Source organism: Lepus europaeus, chromosome 20 (assembly GCF_033115175.1).
Source record: "Lepus europaeus isolate LE1 chromosome 20, mLepTim1.pri, whole genome shotgun sequence".
Lineage (NCBI taxonomy): Eukaryota > Metazoa > Chordata > Mammalia > Lagomorpha > Leporidae > Lepus > Lepus europaeus.
Genome location: NC_084846.1, coordinates 4,610,344 through 4,625,080, shown reverse-complemented (window position 1 = coordinate 4,625,080; position 14,737 = coordinate 4,610,344). Strand labels below are relative to the sequence as shown.

At 40.1% G+C, this 14,737-nt stretch overlaps 1 protein-coding gene across 1 annotated transcript in view; it reads left to right on the top strand.

The window, feature by feature from the left end:
- The window catches only part of LOC133749560 (zinc finger protein 26-like), a 64,989-nt gene extending 56,103 nt beyond the window's left edge, over window positions 1-8,886 (top strand). Inside the window, exon 7 of the mRNA XM_062178780.1 lies at window positions 1,525-8,886. Within this exon, the coding sequence (XP_062034764.1) occupies window positions 1,525-2,891 (1,367 nt within the window). The 3' untranslated portion in view covers window positions 2,892-8,886. The remainder of the gene's footprint in view (window positions 1-1,524) is intronic.
- Window positions 8,887-14,737: the final 5,851 nt, after the last annotated feature.

Genomic DNA, 14,737 nt, shown 5'->3' with positions numbered 1-14,737 from the left:
AGAATACTCCTCCTACTCTTTCTCCTCCCTTCCTCCCCTCTCCTTTTCCCCTTCCTTCTCTTTTCCTTTCCTTCTTTCTCCCTCCCTTTCTCTTTCTCCTTCTCTCTCTCTCTCCTTCCCTCTCTACTTCCCCATCTCTCTCCTTCTCTTCTTTCATTCTCTTCCCCTTTTCCTTCTTTTAATAGATTAGACTTTCTCACTTATCTAAAGTGCAAATATAGGGATTTGAGATAGAGGTAGGAAGATCTCTGCTGTCTCTCATCAGTTCCTTTTGTCTTAATATCTGCCCTTCCTTGAGTTTGTGGTTTTTGTGGATGATCTCAGTTGAGATCTTCCCTTCATTACTTTTCTGATAACACTGTTTCTGTTAACTAGGACATTTTCATTTTCATAATAGATTATCAATAATTACTAAATTTTGAATGCAGATTCTCATGATTGCCAAATTTTAAACATAGCAGCATTGCTGTGATCTATTTTTCTTTGCTTCTAAGCATGTTTAAAATGAAAACAAATACAAATGAACCGTATCATTTTTAACTTACTTAATCTACTATTTTGTTGTGTAAATCATTACATATGTTTTTCTATTTGACTTCAGAATGGAACATACACCTTAACAACAAAGGACCAGCACTTTGGCAAGATATTTTTTGGTCACATACTCCAAATGGGATACAAGTGGTAAGATATACAGCAGATATGCCTTATTTTCCAAAGTGATTGGAAATTTCATGATAGAAATCAGCACAAATTATAAATTTTTGAGTGAAGCAGCATTTACTCATAAGGGAGTCATGCATCTGGAAAGATGCTCCAAACCTGGCATGGAGCTTGGTGCTTCAGAGTTCCCCTCAGGACACATTCCCCCAGCTATAACCTGACATTTGGTTTTTAAAGCAATTTTATGAAAGTCTACAGGAATCTTTTCCAAAATTAGTGCAGATGTCACTAATTTCTTTCAAAGTCAAAGAAATCCAGAGAGTAAAAACCATGTGCGTTTAATGAAAATAATAGAAATCATCATCATCATTATCATATTTGTTTTCATTATGAGTAAAATTTTTTAATAAGTTTGAAAATTTTTTAAAACCACCATTTATTTCTGTCAACAGGCAGGAAGTCAAAATGGAGTGGAGCTCTATGAATGTAAGTCAAATAGTGAAGTGTTCAAAGAACACCCAGGCCTTCTGACACACATGAGTGCTCAAAATAGAGGGAACACAGGTACATATGATCAGTATGGAAAAGTCATTTCAACTTTGCACAAGAAACCTGGAGAGAACCTTCCTGTGTTCAGACAGTATGGGAAAGACTTCAGTGTAACCCCAAATACTTACCAGACAGCAAGCTTGCGAGACAAATCCTTTGAATGCAGTGACTATGGACAAGCCTTTATTGATCAGTCATACCTTCAGGCACATGGGAGAACTCAAAATGGTGAAAAACTCTGTGAATGGAAGCAGTGTGGTGGCACCTTGACTTCCTCCGTAAGTTGTCCGGATATACATGTTCAAACACCAACTGGAAGAAAATCCTATGAATGTAAGGAATGTGGAAAAAGTTTCAGATATTCTGCCAACCTTAATATTCATATGCGAACCCATACTGGCGAGAAACCTTATCAGTGTAAGGAATGTGGGAAAGCCTTCTCTAGGTTTTACCCCTTAACTCAACATTTAAAAACTCACACTGGAGAGAAGCCGTTTGAATGTAAGGTATGTGGAAAATGCTTTAGAAATTCCTCCTGCCTCAATGATCACTTCCGAGTTCACACTGGACTAAAACCATATAAATGTAAGGACTGTGGCAAAGCTTTCACTGGGCGCTCTGGCCTTAGTAAACACTTACCAACTCATACTGGAGAGAAGCCGTATGAATGTAAGGAATGTGGGAAAGCCTTCACTACCTCCTCAGGCCTTATCAAGCATACACAAACTCACACAGGCGAGAGACCCTTTGAATGTTACCAGTGTGGGAAAGCTTTTGCTTCTTCATCATCTCTTATTACACATTTGAGAATTCACACTGGAGAGAAGCCCTTTGAGTGTAAAATATGCGGGAAAGCATTTTCATGTTCTTCTTATCTTCGTATTCACATGCGAACTCACACTGGAGAGAGACCCTATGTGTGTAAGGAATGTGGGAGAGCCTTCACGGAGCGCACATGCCTTACTAAGCATTTGCGAACACACACTGGGGAGAACCCCTTTGAATGTAGCATATGTGGGAAAGCATTTGCATGTTCTTCCTACCTTCAGAATCACATGCGAACTCACACCGGAGAGAAACCTTATATATGTAAGGAATGTGGGAAAGCCTTCACTGTCTCCTCGCATCTAAGTAAACATACAAGAATTCACACTGGAGAGAAACCTCACAAGTGTAAGGAATGTGGGAAGGCCTTCACTGTGCGCTCAGGCCTTACTAAACATATGCGAACTCACACTGGGGAGAAGCCCTATGATTGCAAGGAGTGTGGGAAAGCCTTCACTACATCCTCAGGCCTTATTGAACATATAAGAATTCACACAGGAGAGAAACCCTTCGAATGTTACCAGTGTGGGAAAGCCTTTGCCTCTTCCTCCTATCTTATCGCACATTTGAGAATTCACACGGGAGAGAAGCCCTTCGAGTGTAATATGTGTGGGAAAGCGTTCACGTGTTCCTCCTACCTTCAGAATCACATGCGAACTCATACTGGAGAGAAACCGTATGTTTGTAAGGAATGTGGGAGAGCCTTCACTGTTTACTCACACCTAAGTAAACATGTAAGAATTCACAGTGGAGAGAAATCCAAGAAATGTAAGGAATGTGGGGAAACTTTCAGTAGTTCTTCTCATCTTACTGAACATACACAAACACACTGGAGGGAAAACCTTTGGAGGTAAGGAATGAAGAAACTTTTAGGAAGTTCTCAGACCTTAGCACATTCAAGTTTGCACTGATAAGAGATGGCCCTCTTCAAAGACCTGAACAAACTCACTCTGACGATGTCCCTTGAATTTTAGGAATATGGGAGAGCTGTTGGAAACTGCTCACATCCAATGTAGGGATGCATCTGGAAGCCATACAGTGTCCAAAACATGGACAGCCTTCACAGTCCTTGGGTTCTTACAAACATGTGAGATCTTGTAATGGAGAGAAACCCTAATTATGTAAGATGAGGAAAAGTTGTAGTCCTAAATATTTTCATGTTCACTTGGGATCTCATGGTAGAGAAAGGTTTCATGAAAGTAAGAAATGTTGGAATATCACCTTAAAATTACATTGTCCCTCACCCTTTAATAAACATAAGGTTATTCATACTTACTGAGAAACTGCATGTATGGGATGTGAAAATTGCTTCCCTCTGTTCTAAAATGTTTGGCTTTTTTGGTTTTATGGATTTTTTTGAACATTTGAAGTTTGAATATTTGAAGAATTTTTAAATATTTGTGTATTTTTAAACTCAGTTCTATCTGATTTCTACTGCAGTCTTAATTTTTCTCTCATCTTTATTGAGGTATGATTGACAACTAAATTTATATTTAAGGTGTACATCCTGGTGGTGATACATGTATGCATTGTGAGATGATTATTCTAGTGAAGCAGATTAGAATACTCCTTACCTGGCATAATGACCTTTTATTTTTGGTGTTTTGGAAATTTTCTTATGTCTTAGAAGATTTTAAGTATATAGTATCTTATTAAAGTCACCATGCTGTATAGGTCTCAACTTACTCATCTTTCACTGAAAGTTTCACCAATATCTCTTTGTTTTCCCCATCCCACAATCCCTGGAAACCACTATTCTGTTCTGCGCGTCTATGAATTTGAGATTTTTAGATACCACATATTAAGTGTGGCCATACAATATTTGTTTTTGCGTCTGGCTTCACATAGCATAATACATCCAGGATCAACCCTGTTGTGACAAATGGCAGAAATTTCTTCTATATTTAAGGCTTAATATTTCATTATACACACACACAAACACCATGTTTTCTTTATTCTTCTGTCAAGAGACACTTAGGTTCTACTCTTACCATGAATGGTATTAGTATTGCTCCTTTGGATATAAGGGTGCATATATCTAGTCATTTTATTCCTTGGATATATACACAGAATTGTGTCTGCTGGATCATATGGTTCTATTCTTTGAAGGATTTATTTAATGTATTTATTTTGAGAGGTAGAGTTACAGACAGAGAAGGAGAGACAGAGAGAAAGGTCTTCCACATACTGGTTCACCCCTCAAATGGCTGCAATGGCCAGAGTTGGGCCATTCTGAAGCCAGGAGCTTCTTCCAGGTCACCCACATGGGCTCAGGGGTCCAAATACTTGGATCATTTTCTGCTGCTTTCCCAGGCCATAGTAGAGAGCTGGATCAGAAAAGGAGCAGCCAGGATTGGAACCGGCACCCATATGGGATGCTGGCACTGCAGGTGACAGCTTCACCCACTATACCATGGCACCAACCCCAGTTGTTCTATTTTTAATTTATTAGGATCCTTTATACTCATTTCCTGATGACTCTGCCCATCTTCATTCCCGCCAGCAGTGCAAACTAACACTTGATTATCTTTTGATGTTTTTGATAAGAGCCATGCAAATGTGACGTGATCATTTTGATTTTCATTTCCTTGATGACAGTGATTTTGAGCATCTATAAATATTTGCTGACCATTTGTATATCTTCTTTGGAAAAATATATATCCAGGTGTTTTTCCCCTTTTAAAATTATTATTTTTGCTATTGAGCTATATGAATTCTTTATATGTTGGATGTTTATCCATAATTGGGTATGTAGTTAAAAAATATTTTCTTCTTTTCCATACATTCCTTTTCCAGTTTGTTGTTGTTTCCTTCACTATGAAAAAAAGTTTTTAGCTTGATATAGTCCTGTTTGTTTTTGCTTACATTGAATTCTTTCCATGTCAACTCCAAAAATGTTGTTACCAAGACCATTGTCAACATACTTTTTCACTAATTTTCTTTTTTAGGGTTTTTATGTTTGTTTTTTTTTTTTTTTTTTTTTTTTTTTTTTTTTTTTGACAGGCAGAGTGGACAGTGAGAGAGAGAGACAGAAAGGTCTTCCTTTGCCATTGGTTCACCCTCTGATGGCCGCCACGGCTGGCGCGCTGCGGCTGGTGCACTGCGCTGTTCCAAAGGCAGGAGCCAGGTGCTTCTCCTGGTCTCCCATGGGGTACAGGGCCCAAGAACTTGAGCCATCCTCCACTGCACTCCCGGGCCATAGCAGAGAGCTGGCCTGGAAGAGGGGCAACCAGGACAGAATCCGGCGCCCCGACCGGCACTAGAACCCAGTGTGCCAGCGCTGCTAGGCGGAGGATTAGCCTGTTGAGCCACGGCGCCAGCCCGGGATTTTTATGGTTTTAAAGCCTTAGATTTTCATCTTTAACCCATTTTGAATTGAGCTTTGTGTATGGTGTGAGGTAGTGATCCAATTGCATTGTTTGAATGTATCTGTCTAGTTTTTTCAATATAATTTATTGAGTATCTTTTACACATTGTGTATTCTTGGCACATGTGGGCTTTCTGATGTGTTCCATTGGTGTGTCTGTCTGGTTTTGTGCCAGTATCATATTTATTTGATTGAAATCAGGATGTGTAATACTTCCAATTGTGTTTTTGCTCAGAATTCTTTTGCCTTTTCTGAGTCTTTTGTGGTTCTGTATGCATTTTAGAAGTTTCAAAAATAATGTAACAAATGCCATTGATATCTTAAAAGGGATGGCAGTAAGTAGGTTGCTTTGGGTGGTATGGGCATTTTCTCAATATTATTTCATCAATCAAATAGGATAGCATCCCTTGTAATAGTTTCTTATTTAATTTTTTCTGACTTTACCTTCAAGTTATCAATCTTTTATTTCCCTGGTTAAATTTATTCCTAACTATTATATCATTTTTATGCTATATTAAATGGGATGTTTCCCTAATATTTCACTGCTAGTGTATAGAAACACTACTGATTTTTGTATGTTGACTTGGATACTTCCCTGGATTCATCTGTTCCTGTTTTTAAATGGATCATTACAGTTTTCTATATTCAAGACCATGTCATCGCCGGCGCCGTAGCTTAACAGGCTAATCCTCCACCTTGCGGCACCGGCACACCGGGTTCTAGTCCTGGTTGGGGCACTGGAGTCTGTCCTGGTTGTCCCTCTTCCAGGCCAGCTCTCTGCTATGGCCCGGGAGGGCAGTGGAGGATGGCCCAAGTGCTTGGGCCCTGCACCCGCATGGGAGTCCAGGAGAGGCACCTGGCTCCTGGCTTCGGATCAGCGAGATGTGCCGGCTGCAGCAGCCATTGGAGGGTGAACCAACAGCAAAAAAGAAGACTTTTCTCTCTGTCTCTCTCTCTCTCTCACTATCCACTCTGCCTGTCAAAAAAACAAAAAAACAAAAAACAAAAAAAAAGACCATGTCATCTGCAAAAAAAAAAAAAATGCAGTTTATTTCTTTCCCTTTTGCATGCTTTTTATTTCTTCTTGCTTAGTTGCTCTGGGTAGGACTTGCATGGTGAATAGAAGTGGCAAGGATCGGTACTCTTGTCTTTCTCTTGCTGTTAAAGAAAAAGCTATAGGTTATCCTTGTTCATTATGCTGTTGGCTGTGGTCTTGTCATATGTGGCCATTATTGTGTTATAATACATTTGTTCTATGCATAATATGTTGGGAGCTGGTATCATGAAAGGATGTTGAATGCTTCTTCTGCATTTTTACCAATGTAATTTTCTCTTCATTTTGTTAATGTGTGTGATATTTATTGATTTGCTTATGTTGAACCATCTTTGCATCCCAGATATAGGTCCCACTTGTGTGTGGTACTTTTAATTAATTTAAATGTGAATGGGCTAAATTTGCCCATCAACATAGAATGGCTGATTGCCTTTAGAAGAAATGACACATTTTATGCAGCCTATGAGAGATTTCATTTTTAGGAATGTAAGTAGACTGAAAAGAAGGGATGGGAAAGATGTTTCTTATAAATGGAATCTGAAGAGAATAGGAATACCCATGTATGTTTCAGACAAAAGGCATGTTTAAGTCAAGAACTATGTCAAGAGAAAAGGAGATCATGATGAAAAAAATGGGAACTTCATGAAGAAGAAATAATTGCTGAACATATGTATACACCTAATAACAAAGCACCTGAGTATAGAAGGCAAAAATCAACAGCTCTGAATCAAGAAATATAACAATAGTAGGGGCTTCAATATCCCACTTTCAACAGTGGATAGATCATGTAGGCTGAAAATAAAACACTGGACCTGAATAACACCTTATACCAAATAGACCTTACAGATCTATACAGAACATTCCATTTAAAAGCAACAGAATATACATTCTATTCTATAGCATAGAGAACACTCCAGGATAGATGATATGTAAGACATTATACAAGTTTCACATTTTCTCACTTGTCCTTTATCTGGACCAGGATTCAGTTTATAATCTCAAGTTGCATTAATTTTGATATTGTAAAAATCCACACTACCAATAATTAATGATTGCAAATCACTATATATGTAATTACTGATGCTTGTATTTAATTCAGTGGTCTAATTTTAATGCTTTCCATTTTTATCATTTTTTAATGGGTCATGTTTTTCCTCATTAAATTCTTAAAGTCTGGGACTTATGTACTTCATTACTTTAAGACTTTTCTGCTTTAAAAGTCTTAATACCTTTGCTTTATCATAAAATGTACATTTTGAACACAGTCATTTCTGTGACCAAGATCCTGGCAGACACACTAGCTGAGGGACTTACAGACTGATGTGAAATCACACAAGTTTAAACTACAGGCCCACAGACTGGTGGACACAGCCTCTAGCAACCACCTGATAAACAGGTACACAATGATGAATAGGACTGATTCCTGGACCCAGACATTGAAAATGGTCCAGGGACACGTTGTGACAGATAAAAAATCGTTCCACATTCTTTGCAGCTCTTCTCATTGAGGTGTAGCCCATATCTCTCCCTTTATTTCTTGATCAGTCTTTTGACTGGGAGGTGTGTTCAGCCTGGTGGCTAAGATGCTGATTAAGATGTCCTGAAAGGCAGTGGTGATGGCTCAAATAAGTCATTGGGTTTCTACCACTCATGAGGAGGACCTGGATTCACCCCAAGCTATTGTGGGCATCTGAGGAGTGTGCCAGTGGTAGGGAACTCTCAGTCACTGTGCCTCATAAATAAAAGTTACACATACACATATGTGTTTTAGAAAACCATTTGACATTGCTACTGAGTTTGAACATAGGTATTCCTTGTTCTACAAAATATGTAGACATCAAGATAAAAGTCCTAGATTGCCCTGAGCTGATTTGAAATACCATTTGGGGAAAGAGCCTGAATTTCCCTGAGCTGAAAAGATAAATGCCCTTCTATAAAGAAAAATGATAGTTTGCTAGTTGTAGTAGCTTCCCATTCTTGGCACAAGGTGAATTAACACAAATATATTACCTCACAGTTTCCATTGGCTGGAATTGTAAGTATGGTTTAGCCTAAGTTATGCTCGGGATCTCCTAAGATGAAAGTGTGTTGTCCACTATACATGCTAATCTGGAGGCTACAATGTTTTAGGGTACGCTTGCAATCTCCATCAGATAGGTGGACGAGCTTATTTCCTGTGGCTGTGGAACTCTTGGAAGTTTCTTTTGTTCCAGAGAGCAAAAAGATAATATATGCTGCTGTTAGCCTTTGACCCTGTTTGAAGAGACTTGTGTAATTTGTTCAGGTGAATCTGTTTACAGAGCTCTCTAGACTATAAATAAACCCAGTGATTTTTCTGGAGATTGCCTTGCTTGAATAACATACAGTCTGAATGGGACTGGAATTTGATCTGCCTGCTTTTTTGCCCATAATGTAACAACTACAAAACTCTCATCCTTTGACCTTTGAAATACTTTCTTGGCTAGAAGGAAGTTGTTTGTCTTGCCAACATTGAGAGGGAAGGGAGGCCGGCGCCATGGCTCAACAGGCTAATCCTCCACCTGTGGGGCTGGCACACCGGGTTCTAGTCCCGGTCGAGGTTCCAGATTCTGTCCTGGTTGCCCCTCTTCCAGGCCAGCTCTCTGCTATGGCCCGGGAGTGCAGTGGAGGATGGCCCAAGTTTTTGGGCCCTGCACCTGCATGGATACCAGGAGAAGCACCTGGCTCCTGGCTTCGGAACAGCGCGGTGCACCGGCCGCAATGCGCCAGCCGCAGCTGCTGTTGAGGGGTGAACCAACAGTAAAGGAAGACCTTTTCTCTCTCTCTCTCTCTCACTGTCCACTCTGCCTGTTAAAAAAAAAAAGGAAGGGATTAGGGGATTATGCAAAGACATAGCAGAGGGCAGGATTTAAAGGGACCATTTCAGGATTCTGCCTAGTAAATGAGTACACTCAGTAACATGAATGAATGATCCAGAAAGAAATCAAACGTGAAAGATCGGATACTATATTGTCTTTTTTTTTTTTTTTGACAGAGTGGACAGAGAGAAAGGTCTTCCTTTTCTGTTGGTTCACCCCTCAATGGCTGCTGCGGCCGGCGGCTGGCGCATCGCACTGATCCGAAGCCAGGAGCCAAGTGCTTCTCCTGGTCTTCCATGTGGTTGCAGGGCCCAAGGACCTGGGCCATCCTCCACTGCACTCCCGGGCCACAGCAGAGAGCTGACTGGAAGAGGAGCAACTAGGACAGAATCCGGCGCCCCGACCGGGGCTAGAACCCTGTGTGCCAGTGCCGCAGGCGGAGGATTAGCCTATTGAGCCACAGCGCCGGCCAACTATATTGTCTTATACATGGACATGCACACATAGCAAAATTTGTTCCAGTTATGGGAAAGATGGAATGAGCATAATTATACTATCATGTCAAATACAGGTATGAAATATGGAAATGATGCATGGTGCAGCCACTTGAGGAATCTGTAAAGGAAATGTTAGCAATTGGATGATAAAAAGCATCAGATTTCAAATTACTGGCAATCAAATCCTTACTTTACCAGTTTTCTCTCCTCTGGTGTTTTCCAGTCTATGCTCAACATAGCTAAAACTCCCAAGGAAAATGTAAGCACATGCTTAGCTCGAGAAGCAGCTTTATGGTTCTGGCACAATGAGACGGGGGTTTCCCAGTGCTCAGTGAACTAGAGATAAATGCCAGTTGTTCCCACCATTCATTTGCTCCCAGCCTCCAAGTCATCCTTTGATGGCAGTGAAACCGCACAAACCTTGAAAACTGATGTAAGACAGATAATCTACATGGTCAAGTGGAATGGACGCTTAAAGTACTACAGTATTGAGTTCATTTTTCAATAAACTCACATTGAAACAACTTACAGTGCTGATTAAAACTTGCAAGCTGAGCCCAGCTGGGTAACTGCCTGGTTATAAAATATATTTATTCTCTGAAGGATTGAAGAACCAGAGGACCATAGCATATTACTTAAAATATCTAGTATATAATCCCAAATTTTCCAGTATAGTATCAGAGTCTCAGGGACCTGTATGACATTGCCAAAATGCTAGCATTCATGACATTAGTATCCTTTAAGAAGAGAAAGTGATGCAGCAAAAAATTTTGAAACATGAGAAATTTCTCAAATGTAATGAAAGATAAATCTTCAAAAAGTTCAGTGTCCTAAAATATAACTCCAAAGAAAGTAAACCCAGACATAAACTGCTGAAAGCTGAAGACAGTCTTGAAAGGAGACTGAGAATAATAACACATTACTTAAATAATTCAATTCACAAAAATCACAAAAACCAAAGCAAATTCCATGAGAGCTGAGAGAAAAGGAATAGTCAATGCTTTTTGGCTTGCTAAATGAAATATATTCTAAAACTTCTTATTTCTACCTTACACTAAGAGTTCTACAAATAGTATGACCGAAACAAAACAAAAAAACCACTGTTCCTCAACAGTATAGACAAGGGCTGTAAACAGTCATCGAATCTAAATATGTTCATTTCACCCAATACATTACATTTTAGGTACTGTATTAGTTAACCCAGATCAGGGAAAACATGATATCTGTCTTTTTGGGACTGGCTTATTTCAATAGGTATGATGGTTTCCAGTTGCATCCATTTAGTTGCAAAAGGAAGGATATCATTTTAAAAAAAGATTTATTTATTAATTTGAAAGGCAGAGTTACAGAGAGGTAGAGGCAGAGAGACAGACAGAGGTCTCCCATCTGCTGGTTCAATCCTTAGATGGCTGCAACGGTTGGAGCTGTGCCAATCTGAAGCCAGGAGTCAAGAGCTTCTTCCAGGTCTCCCACCTGGGTTCAGGGGCCCAAGGACTTGGGCCATCCTCTACTGCTTTCCCCGGCCATAGTAGAGAGCTGGTTTGGAAGTGGAGCAGCCAGGACTCGAACTAGTGCCCATATGGGATGCCAGCACTGCAGGTAGCTTTACTGCTGCACCACAATGCTGGTCCCATCATTTAACAGCTGAGTACTACTACATAGTGTATGTATACATCATAATTTCCTATCCAGTCATGAAATTGCTGGACATCTGGGTTGATTTCATATCTTAACTGCTATGAACTGAGCTGCTATAAACATGGAAGTACAGGTAATTCTTTTTTTTTTATTTAATGAATATAAATTTCCAAAGTACAGCTTATGGATTACAATGGTTTCCCCCCCATACCTTCCCTCCCACCCGCAACCCTCCCCTTTCCCATTCGTTCTCCCCTTCCATTCACTTCAAGATTCATTTTCAATTCTCTTTATATACAGAAAATCAGTTTAGTATATATAAAGATTTCAACAGTTTGCCCTCACATAGCAACACAAAGTGAAAAAATACTGTTGGAGTACTAGTTATAGCATTAAATAACAGTGTACAGCACATTAATGACAGAGATCCTGCATGATATTTTTTTTTAAAAAAATTAATTTTCTATGTAATTTCCAATTTAACACCAAGGTTTTTTTTTTTTTTTCATTTTCAATTATCTTTATATACAGAAGATTGATTCAGTATATACTAAGTAAAGATTTCATCAGTTTGTACCCACACAGAAACACAAAGTGTAAAAATACTGTTTCAGTACTAGCTATATCATTACTTCACACTGGACAACCCATTAAGGACAGATCCCACATGGGACGTAAGTACACAGTGACTCTTGATGTTGATTTAACAATTTAACACTCTTGTTTATGGCATCAGTAATCTCCCTAGGCTCTAGTCATGAGTTGCCGAGGCTATGGAAGCCTTTAGGGTTCACCGACTTCGATCTTATTCCGACAGGGTCATAGTCAAAGTGGAAGTTCTCTCCTCCCTTCAGAGAAAGGTACCTCCTACCTTGATGGCCCCGTTTTTTCCACTGGGATCACACTCGCTGAGATCCTTCATTTAGGTTTTCTTCTTCTTCTTTTTTTTTTCCCCCAGAGTGTCTTGGCTTTCCATGCCTAAAATACTCTCATAGGCTCTTTAGCCAGATCCAAATGCCTTAAGGACTGATTCTGAAGCCAGAGTGCTATTTAGGACATCTGCCATTCTATGAGTCTGCTGTGTCTCCCCCTTCCCATGTTGGATCGTTCTCTCCCTTTTTTGGTTTTATCAGTTAGTATTAGCAGACATTAGTCTTGTTGGTGGGATACCTTTGACTCTTAGATCTATCAGTGTGATCAATTGTGAACTGAAATTGATCACCTGGACTAGTGAGATGGCATTGGTACATGCCACCTTGATGGGATTGTATTGGAATCCCCTGGCACGTTTCTAACTCCATCATTTGGGGCAAGTCCGATTGAGCATGTCCCCAATTGTATATCTCCTCCCTCTCTTTTTCTCATTCTTATATTTAACCGGGGTCACTTTTCAGTTAAGATTTAAACACCTAAGAATAATTGTGTGTTAATTACAGAGTTCAACCACTAGTACTAGAACAAAAAAATACTAAAATGGACAAAGTATTACATTGTACATCAACAGCACAAGAGCTGATCAAGTCACTATTTCTCATAGTGTCCATTTAATTTCCACAGGTTTCCCTTTGGTGCTCAGTTAGTTGTCACCGATCAGGGAAAACAAATGATGGTAATTCTTTCATATGCTGATTTCATTTGGGTAAATTCCCAGGAGCAGGTTTGCTGTGTCATATAGTATGTCTATATTCAGATTTCTAAGATACCTCCATACTGTCTTTCACAGTGGCTGCACCAGGTTACAGTCCCACCAGTAGTGGACTAGGGTACCTTTTTCTCCACAACGTTGCCAGCGTTTGTTGTTTGTTGATTTCTGTGAAAGGCAGTCAAACCCGAGTGAAGCAAAAGCACGCTGGTTTTGATTTGCATTTCTCTGATGGCTAGTGATCCTGAGCATTTTTTCAAGTGTCGTTGGCCAATTTACTTGAAAAATGTCTGCAAGATGCTTTACCATGTCTTAACTGGATTGTTTGTTTTGTTGGTGTTGAACTTCTTGAGCTCTTTGTAGATTCTGGATGTTAACCCTTTGTCAGTTGCATAGTTTGCAAATATTTTCTTCAATTTTGTCAGTTGCCTCTTCACTTTGCTGAGTGTTTCTTTTGCAGTCCAGAAGCTTCTCAGCTTGATGTAATCCCATTTGTCAATTTTCGCTTTCATTGCCTGTGCTTCTGGGGTCTTTCCAAGAAGACTTTGCCTATACCAATGTCTTGCAGAGTTTTCTCAATGTTCTCTAGTAATTTGATGGCATCCGGTCATAGATTTAGGTCTTTGATCCATTGTGAGTGGATTTTTGTGTAAAGTGTAAAGCAGGGGTCTTGTTTCATACTTCTGTACACAGTGTTCTTATTTCTTAGCCATCATTGCTTGTATGCAGTAGCTCAAGCTCCAAATGATGTCAGTTGCATAGACGAGGAGTGTGTGTGTGCATGCATCCATATACGATGACTCAAAATTAATTTTGAATGTGTTTCAAGTGGTTTGGGGGCTATGTATAGGCTTGGATGCATATGCCTGCTTGTGATCTTTTGGGTGTTCCTATTGCGATGAAGGAAGAATAAAAGGATAGTAGAAGAATTGTTGATACTATTTTTTGACAAGTGAGGAGTTGGCTCTTTTTTTTTTTTTGACAGGCAGAGTGGACAGTGAGAGAGAGACAGAGAGAAAGGTCTTCCTTTGCCATTGGTTCACCCTCCAATGGCCGCCGCGGCTGGTGCGTTGCGGCCGGCACCCCACGCTGATCCAAAGCCAGGAGCCAGGTGCTTTTCCTGGTCTCCCATGGAGTACAGGGCCCAAGCACTTGGGCCATCCTCCACTGCACTCCCGAGCCATAGCAGAGAGCTGGCTTGGAAGAGTGGCAACCGGGACAGAATCCAGCGCCCCGACCGGGACTAGAACCTGGTGTGCCAGCGCCGCAAGGCGGAGGATTAGCCTATTGAGCCACGGTGCCAGCTGAGTTGGCTCTTGATCCAGCTTTCACCAGGGGTTATGTGAAAGTGAAGACCTCAGCATTTCAGAGAGGGTCACTGGATATTTGAGAAACCTTTTAACCATACTGGTCATAGAGCAAAGTGGTTGGGGTATGAGATCTAGGTTCAGATGGCCAGAGTGCACATCAGCTCTGCCTCTTGCTGGCTGTGTAAATTGGACAAGTTACATGGATTCTGTTACTTCAGTCTCCTCTTTAGTGAACTGAGGATGATTTTCATCACAGTAATTTAGTGTTGCAAGAATTAAATAAGCGCATCACTTAAATAGAAGAAAACTAAAACTGTTTAACGGTATTTAGTAAGATTACTAAGTGTGGGGCTGA